The following is a 9,886-nucleotide window of genomic DNA, read 5'->3' as shown; positions in this document are numbered from 1 at the left end:
TTGAGCAATTCTCTACCTTCCATCTCAGTATAGCGACCCTCTCCCCGCATCATGAGTATCGCAACACCTCAATCAATATGTCTCCCGTGGCCTAATATACATGCACATGCAGGTCTCATGTCAATGCACCGCCGACTTCTCTGTTCACACAGTCATTCATTCAAGCACTGAACAGACACTGGGTGTTCATAGAGAGGTTATTTTGGAACGATTAATTCAAACTTTATTCAGAGTAATGTATATAAATATTACCTGCTTGACACTACATTCGCCCAAAATTACAATATAGTCAACTAAGCAACAAAGTAGCCAGAGAGCAAACATATCAAATCCCTATACACTGAATAAAACATTGATCCATGCCAGGGGTAATAATTGTGAGTGTTCTCAGGAGGAAGGACGCATTATAAATTCGCATTGTTATATCATTTGTATTATTTTATTCCACAATGCCATATCAATTTGAACGGCTAACAGAGAGTCACAGTTGACAAATTCACCATAAAAGCAAAATATGTTTACAAGTTGGTTGGTCGACAAGGCAGTAAAACCTGAAGAGGTCACATGCGTTAGTACGTAGGTGTGTCGCGTCGTCATGAAGGGTGAAAACAACAGCTGCTAGATAGACATTTTCAGCTCGTAAATTTGCGCCCAAACAAATCTGCCATCTCTTCACATTCCTGATTCAGGACTTCTCTTTTGACTTCTAGAAAGCTTCCTGCAATTTTTTTTAAATAAAAAGTTTTTTTATGATTATATAGAGAAAGATTGAGGTGTAGGGTACAAACTCGAACGAAATACACTACCAAATGGTTGGTCAGGAGTATCGAATGACTAAAAATTCTTAAAATTACCTCGTGAATGGCAAACAATGTATTTGACTTTTTAAGTACATATTTAAGTACATATCGTGACCTCGTTCCATCAGTTGTGTTTTAGTTGTGCAATGTTACTTTTTACATGTACACCGGTTTCACTAACATAATCCATTTCTATAGAGCCAGTCACTGGTCCTTTCAGGGGTACACACAAGACAGACACTAGGCCGAATCTTTGCTGTTAAAGTAAACGAAGCAATCAACAATAACGAATTGTTACAGAACTAACCACAATGCACACAAGTCATATAAGGTCAATTTTGTCATGAAACACGTATGATAAACGTATTGTACAAAAGAATTATTTTGTACTCGAATATTAACTTGTTGGTGGTGCCAATCAAACTTAGTGTGGTTTGGTATGAATTTCAGAAAGTAATTAACAGTCTAGAGTCACCTACCTACGTTATCTGCACCACTGTTCTTGCCAGCACAATATGTGTCAGTTTTGCCAAGCTCATCTAAGTATGCCAGCTGTTAATAAGTAAAACGGAAATTCTGGTGTATATATATATATATATTGTGAAAATATTTTATAGTAAAAAAATCGTTCTTAAGCACGGGGACATTTTACAAGTGGTAGTTTCTCTGGGCCGGTCGTTTTTAGGTATATATCACTATCACACATCTTCACAGCATGCTATCGACATAGAATGGACACTCCAACGACTTGTTTAAATGCTGATGTGAATATTATAACATACAACCCAAAACTAGAATGGATATATGGACACAAAACATCTTTGGTGAACGGTGTTGCAAATCTAACTTTGCTTTATAAATTATATGCACTCGTTGATGTCGTTGATTTTTTTTTGTTTCTGTGTGTGTGTGTGTGTGTGTGTGTGTTTAAATTTCCAACATGCCTACTTTGTTATGACTTGTACATAGTTACCTCGTCATCATACGTGCCAAATCCTGCACACGGAAGACTCTTTGTTTGGTCACGATGGCCATAATAATCGTAGAATGACTCCTCGGTGTTTGGGCCATTCTTTAAGTAGTTACAGAAGTTGTCTCCAACCAAGTACAATAATGAATCGTCGGCTTTATACACTTTACCATCGTCGTCAAGCATAATAAAAGTGTCCGACCCTAGTTCGTCTAAATATCCAACCATGTAAAGTTTCTTCCCCGTATAAACCATTTCAAACTCCCACTTTATGGATTCTAGTGTTCCTCTGAAACCTGGATGTATGATTAAGTCCGATTTCCCAACACCTACGAACTCATTATGTCCACAACGTTCTGTGATAATTTTTCTGAAATTTTCAGCTGACCCCACCGTTTGTGATAACTGGTCACAAAATATGGACAAGTCTGCATTTTGAATACTACGCCGAGGGGGGAACTCTGTGGTTTCATCGGACTCAGAGTCGCTGTTCCCAGTTGACTCGTAAGAACAGCTTCGGTGTGGTATCCGTGGATCCATAGATACGCTTCCATTGCCACGCGTACGTTTATCACAATCGACGGCCATATTTAGATTTTGCCTTCACAGACGGCAAATATGTTGCTACGTGGTTTGTTTTTACTTCTTTATTCCGGCAGAGTGCTGTATAAAAATGAAGTTTATCAGAGTTAGGATGAAAACAGTCACGGCAACCAACATTAGATAAATGCAGGAAATGTTCCATGTCACCGAATAAGAAACATTGTATCTATTCACGTCATATGATTTGTGTTGTGGCGCCTTCCTGTACATGATAAACAAGTAACCCACGTCGTGGTCAATAAAAACCCAGACATATTAATCAAAGTATATTCGACTATTCCATTTCGTTTATACGTGTGTGTTCGTGTGCTATACATGTCTAGCTCGCCTCATAAACATAGCCATCGCTAGTACATTGGACACCTTGACATTGACATGCCACCCTGTATGACAATACTCTCTTCCTATAATATGAGCGTGCACCAAGACTCAGTCATAGTTATGGAGGAGCGTTGTATACGTAGACAACTGTACAACGTGACGTCGCCAAAAAATGTCTCCTACAAAATAGCATAGCCGGATTTTCCTGGGCGTGAAGATACTAAGAATATGACTTCAGTCGCTTCTTCATTGATACTTGGGTGTTGTAGTCCTCATTTCCATGCAGGATTCACGTCTAAGGAAAACATCATTTCCTATACAAAGGTGAGCTAACTATCACCGTCGGTTTATCATCACCCCAACCCCCTTCATCTTCTTACCAAACAGTCACTTGTGTTGTCATATAACATGACATTTACCTGTTTATGTATTTATTTTAATTTCAGTGTTGCACGCATCATGGACTGATTGCTCAAGCAAGGTTACCGCTAAATACCTCTCCAATTTACGTAGCGTTCCCTCTTCCGATTGCTGAAAGCTGTGTGGACTTTGACGAGACCGTTAAAACTTGGCCAATAACTAAAAGGTATGCATTTTCATTCCAAATTTCCAATGCAATTGACTCGTGTGTTTGATTTGATTTTTTTTTTTGGGGGGGGGGGGGGAGGGAATACTTCACCTTTCAAATTGTTCCTGCCTTAATAATGGCAAAATGGCTGACATGTAGATTTTTTAAAATTATTTCTTCAAGTGTCATCGTCGTATGGATTTTTAATAATTTCTCTCTCTCTCTCTCTCTCTCTCTCTCTCTCTCTCTCTCTCTCTCTCTCTCTCTCTCTTTTATTTCAGTGTCACGAGCATTTTCGTTCCCGTTAACTGCCAACAAATGTAAGAACCGTTTCATATGGTCCCAATGTCATGTCGTCCTCTTCTGCCTGATAATAACACTACCGCCGGTGTGGATCCAAGCCTTTCCAGATGTGACATATTCAAGACAACAGGTGACTACGATACGGTATTTTGTTTGAAACACGAACACTATGAAACTTCGCCGTAATAAAGAACTCTTTATGTTTATCTGTATTTTCAAGACATTGCTGACCTCTTAAAAAAATCGTGGACATTGTTTTGTGAAAATATAATAGAAACATTACGGGTGTTTTGATGAAAGTTCACTGTGTTTCAATACTTAAACGTTTTAGTTAACTCTTTGCCTAAACAGATGATGTGTAAAAACAATTTTATTGTTATTTTCTTGCTAGTTATATCTCGCTGTATATTTTCCAAAGAAATTTCGAGTTTCGGAAGACTTCTTGAGTGCGACAGGTATTCTGTGTCATACAAGTTTAACGGGACTTGGCTTCCAGAGGAGAAAGTATTCCAGTGTAGTTTTTTACACGTGGGTTACAAATGTCGTTGTAACTACGAACGTCCTTGCTTAAAAGCAGAAAGGTTTATTAAACCGTTCCATAACCGTGCTAATGCTAAATGGATAAATTTTCAAACTTCTTACAGACGATGTGAGTGTTTGTGTAAAAACAACAAACTGATTGGCCGTTGGCATTGTCACAGAGATCTCCACACTGTTCTTAGCAAAGTTCTCAAGCAACGCTGTACAGTACACAGGCCTTATTGTCCATCCAGACTTCGAGGTGATCTCTAGCGTTTTCATCGATGATCCCTTTCATTGTATAATAAATGTTAGGTCGATCGCGTAAAAGTTCTCCATATATAGTATCGCATGACGGATTTTGTTATTTAACTATCAAATGCAAAATCATGTAATAGCATTGGGATACACAAATTAAAGTTTCACTTTTAGTTCTAAATATCTTGCATGTCTGTGTTATTGGTGATGTTTGGTGGTGTCTGTCTATGTGTGTGTGTACACAGTGGAAGAGATTAAACACTTTAATCGACACATTCCCATCCCATCCCATCTCATCTCCATTTTTTTTCTTCCCCTGGCAATAAGTTGAAAAGTGTACATTTTTTCCCAAACCCAAACATTGTACACCAGTCCAGACAAATATATGTATATATATTTATAACTGACGATGTGAGGGTGATTGTGTGTATATATTAACATTGTGATGTTTTCCTTACTTAAACATGTCTTCACAAGATGAGTATGTTTTTGAGCGAAAATTAGAACACCAAGTTACAGCAATGTTGAAATCTTTGAATGCGTTTTGCTACCTATTAGAAAAGGATAACGATTATTCCAAATACCTCGTGTTCACAAACTTTCCGAAAAACACTCGTGTCAATTGTCAACTTGTCTTCCAAAGCATAAAATGAAATAGTTGGACAGTAACTTTTTGGCGCCAAAACACAATGTTCGTTGAACAGCGCCATCACACGGCGTAGCCCGTTTTTTTCTTTTGTTTACGTGCAAATAAACCAACGAATTTATTAACAGACCCCATGTGTTACATTCTTCATTCTCACATTTCGACATCAAGTTATCAAGTTCTTCTCATCCAAATACGAATCATATTAAATGCATACTTGAGATTGTGTGATTAGAATACTGGTCAAATTTATTCATACAAATTCCAAGATTTTTCTTTTCTTATACAAGTCAAATTGAAACAATATACATTGTACTAATTCTTTTATACATATTTTATACACATAAAAATTGCAAATACATCGAGCTCTTAACTGTAGAACATTTTGCAAGGTACGAATATTTTCCTACAAAACGGACAGTTTATCTCTTTCTCTGTCGTACTCAGATTGGTGTAACAGTGCGTACACACGAGATGGCCACACTTGACCCCTACTACCGAAACAGTACTCATGTAGCAAATCTTACAAGTAAAATTGTCCAATGTACTTTTGTTGTTACTCTCACGGTGTTTATCTTTCGTTTTGTCTTCATCAACATTAATATCTTCGTCGGAAAAAGTTTCTTGAACGTCATCGTTATTATTAGCGACGACAGATTGTTCAGTGTTCGGTTCTTCATGACTTTCAATTTCAACCACTCCACGTGCGTTCACGACAAAAAGGATTTGAACGTCTGCTTCCTCGAGCTCTTCTCCATCGTTAGCTTGTTGCCCGATAGTGTTATCAGCAGCTAATAACAACTGTTCTCTACGACGTCGTTTTTCGGCCTCTCTCTGGCAGATACGCATAGCTTGGTTGAAAAGAACTCCACGTACTTCTCTATGAGGGATTATTTCAAATAAATGCACGCTTAGTCTATCGAGAGACTCACTGTATTCCGTCAAACGTACTGCACGAGAGTCTATACCATCAAGAACTTCGCGTGTTGAAATAGTCGTTGTTGTTGGGTTGAAAACACATCGCGTTATGATATAAATTACAAGTGGTACCAACAGTGGGGCAGTTGGCCTTTGACGACAGGTGTCAACACACACTTGGTTGTAAAGCTTGGCCCATGCGTTACGAGGTTTCGCAATGTTATATCTCATGTCTTCTGCGAGTCTTGCCATGTTCCTCAAACTTGCATTTAAACTTTGAGTGAAACACCTCGTTGATTGAGTTGAAAACATATAATGTTCCAAAAGGAGGTCAGGTATGTCTTCTGCGTCTTCCATGTACCTGCTTGTGAAATCACAGCCCGTGCAATATATTGATTCGATTTCTCTCGAAACAACCAAGTTGTTTGCGATAAGAACGTTTAACACGCTTACATCCATTGTGTGAGCCATGGCATGAGTCTAGTTCTTGTCAGTGTTCAAGGATGTGTGAACGTATGTGGTGCTACTGAGACCTTTATATACATGTATAGGAGAGGGAAAGTGACGTCACGACACTCGACGTACATGACTGGAAACGACCCAAATGTAAAACGGACAACATCGTGACGTCACGACAACTACGATCTGAAGAGTGACGTCGTTTATTGTTTTTTTTTTTTTTTTACAATATTTTATTTATCGTCATGTCGATCACAAACATTACGCGATGTGATTGCACGTTTACGAACGACGTCGACGTCATAATTTTCTCATAAGTGCGCCGTTATCAAGTTACCTATGCGACATCGCCATGAATACTATGATGGCACGTCCACCCACTACATACAATTCAAGTTGTTTCATTCTATCGATGTAAGATATATTTTCTCTGTATTCGCAAATTTATTTCTGATTTACTCCCTTCGATCTGCAAATATCACAGTTACTGTAATGTTGCAATTCAATATGACATTTTCCAAGAGCGGCCAACTTTGTGTTGTCGGGGATTACGGCTGCGACATCGCCATGAATACTATATGACGGCACGTCCACCAACTACATACAATTCAAGTTGTTTCATTCTATCGATGTAAGATATATTTTCTCTGTATTCGCAAATTTATTTCTGATTTACTCCCTTCGATCTGCAAATATCACAGTTACTGTAATGTTGCAATTCAATATGACATTTTCCAAGAGCGGCCAACTTTGTGTTGTCGGGGATTACGGCTTGTACGTAAAACACTCTTCCCAAAAGAAAAGTTAGTGCTTCTGTATCTGTTCGGCAGAGGTTTGTAGGCGTCCAGAATCGAGTTTTTAGTTTGAGATTGGCAAGTGAACTCAATGCGACCCAGTTTAACAACTGGTGATGCAATTTAAGAAGTGTCTGTCTCAATTTTGCATTCCGGTAACCTTTAAGCCACATTCCCGCAATTGCACTAATTGTTTCGTAATGGTCAAACAAACAAGTGTTTGTTGCAAGTGAGAGGATAACCGTAGCACTGATAGCTAGGCTCTCTGATGATTTATCATTTAACGTAAATTCGATCAGTCTGGTCAACTGTGGATATTCTCCTTTTTGTAAGGCATAAATATGATTGTCAGCTTTTCTTAGGAGAACCCAATTCACCATATGCCTTGCATTGTATCTGTCCGACATGATATATAGATAAAACTCGCATCAACTACGAAAATGTAAACCAACATGCATATAAATATACACTTTTTTTTACTCTTATTTTATTAATAGGATGCTATAACTGACATCGCGGACGTCACAAAACAGAGTCGTGGGTGTTTTATAATGACACAGCACAAACCTATTCACAATGTTAACAATATCATGGAGAGGACGACATATGAAGTGAAAACTGTTTCCGACTACATTGATCGACAACCATTTATCGCAGCATACATGCGAACTATCGTTATCAACTGGCTTTTCCAGGTGGCCAAGGATTACGAAATGAATTCACAGACATTACACATTGCAGTGAATTTGTTTGATCGTTATCTTGCACACAAAACAGTCGACAAAGAAAGTCTTCAACTTGTTGGTACAGCAAGTCTTTTCATCGCAATGAAATTCGAAGAAGTTCATATTCGCACAGCCAGTGATATGTTGTACGCGACAGCCAACAGTTACACATTGCAACAACTCGTGGACATGGAACTCCACATTCTGTATACTTTGAACTTCGACGTGTCGTCGTGGAAGACGTCGCTGTGTTGTGCGGACGAGATTTTGGACGAAAACGAAAGCAGTTCGACACACATTCAACTCACACACTTGATGGTCGACGTAGTTATCATGGATTATGAAATGACAGTTAATTACGATGCACGAAAGCTGGCTATGATTGCTTTTGAAATTGCAAAATCGTTACTGTTTTCAACGAATGAGGAAAAATCAACATATGTACAGGACAAATACGATTTTTGCCACTACGAGTTTGTATACGTCCTTCGAAACTGTGTCAAAGGAGATCTACACGGCGTCTTTGAGAAACACGACATTGATGTAAAGCGTTTGAACGAAATGTCACAATTCCAAGTGGATCAGACTCGTGTCAGTATCGAATGGTCTCCTGTGAGAATATACACTGACGATTCATGTGTTACATCGTGATGTTTTCCTCGAATATTTTTTTTTTCTTCTTGTAAACTTCCATACCGATACAGGTAACACATGGTATGTCTTTATGCAATAAAGATTGATTGATTTACACTGCTTGCTTTTTAATGACATGCGTACACAGTTTCACCTACATCTTACAACTACATCTCCCCCACCAAACAATGGAATATCCTAATCATATCAAGATAACCGGCAAAATGCAAAACTTAGTAAATTGGATCCCAATAAAATATTTAAATGTTCAATAATTGCCCTAACGCGAATTGCACTCTTTAGTATAAATGGAAGGACTATTTAATATATTTAAAGTGAAACGACATTGCCACCCTTCAAAGTATGGACGAAAGAATACGTCTGTTTGTAGGTAAGGAGTGTTACTCTCTACCTGTCGAACGTCTCGAGATGCACATCCCCTTTCTGGGCGGATATATTCGTTTCCACAATATTGCTGCTCGTGATGGCATTGATTTAAGTTCACTGAAAATGAACTACATCCCAGAGGAATTTTGGCATCTCTTTATTCACTTTGCAATTCACGAAAAGATCGACGATGTAATATATTACAGAGATGACAATCTTAGAACGAAAAACTTCACATTATGTGATGAAAACATCAAAGAAGTAACAATCGCAGCAGACTTCTTGATTATGAAACCATTTCTTGATGCTCTTATAATTGGAAAGAATGTGTTCCCCGCATGAACCTTCGATGTGGCGATCGAGTACAGTCTTCAACAGTTCCCTAAGCTATGACAACGACCCATTCGTGTATACATAGGAGATGACAAGATTATATTGTTTGATTGATTGTGACAGAAAATTGCACTGGGCTTGTTCATTCAGACTGTGTCGACCAGATCATATAGGATATATTGATGGTATTTATTGAAATAAAACAGAACACGGCAAACACGACTTGTTTGTTTATTTGTTTTATTCAGACAAAAATCTGGTGGCTTTTTGTCAATTGCGCATTAGATAAATATATATAATACGCATGCGCAATAACAAGCATGTTGGAGTTTGTGATGTATACGACTCGAAACAGCAAATTTATTCGTCAAACATACACTTTCGTATAGTCTTTCTGCATGTTTAAATCAACTCTGGGTTGTTTGGACTGGGGCGTGCCGGCAGTGTATTGATAGTTGAGGGCGAACGATCCCAGATTTTTAACGAAGCAAGGTGTTGGCATTCCTTGTTTGGTTTTTTGACAGAACATGAGACTTTTACATTGACTAACTACGTTGTCATCGTCAGAATGAACGAGAGCGGGGTACACATAATTAAACGTGTCGTTAACGCCGTTCGATTTCATTCCCACAACATAATTCAGTTTGGC

At 38.3% G+C, this 9,886-nt stretch overlaps 2 protein-coding genes and 1 long non-coding RNA gene across 3 annotated transcripts; 2 read left to right on the top strand and 1 right to left on the bottom strand.

Annotated features, from left to right (window-relative positions):
- Positions 1-257: 257 nt before the first annotated feature.
- On the bottom strand, positions 258-4,975 carry LOC144440333 (uncharacterized). Its single transcript, XM_078129691.1, has 4 exons — positions 4,927-4,975; positions 1,774-2,433; positions 1,280-1,352; positions 258-718 (listed from the first exon to the last, which is right to left on the bottom strand). The coding sequence occupies exons 2-4, from the start codon at positions 2,356-2,358 to the stop codon at positions 633-635; spliced, it is 744 nt and encodes a 247-aa protein (XP_077985817.1). The 5' UTR covers positions 2,359-2,433; positions 4,927-4,975; the 3' UTR covers positions 258-632.
- LOC144440315 (uncharacterized) lies at positions 2,674-4,484 on the top strand. Its single transcript, XR_013481182.1, has 3 exons — positions 2,674-3,018; positions 3,141-3,280; positions 3,544-4,484. It is a non-coding gene; the product is annotated as an uncharacterized LOC144440315 (long non-coding RNA).
- A 2,774-nt stretch (positions 4,976-7,749) lies between the features above and the next one.
- LOC144439833 (cyclin-A2-like) lies at positions 7,750-8,535 on the top strand. The gene has a single exon (XM_078129065.1). The coding sequence runs from the start codon at positions 7,750-7,752 to the stop codon at positions 8,533-8,535; it is 786 nt and encodes a 261-aa protein (XP_077985191.1).
- Positions 8,536-9,886: the final 1,351 nt, after the last annotated feature.

This window comes from Glandiceps talaboti, chromosome 9, assembly GCF_964340395.1.
Source record: "Glandiceps talaboti chromosome 9, keGlaTala1.1, whole genome shotgun sequence".
Taxonomy (NCBI): Eukaryota; Metazoa; Hemichordata; class Enteropneusta; family Spengelidae; genus Glandiceps; species Glandiceps talaboti.
The sequence above is the reverse complement of the archived record's forward strand: the minus strand, read 5'-3'. Positions and strand labels throughout refer to the sequence as shown.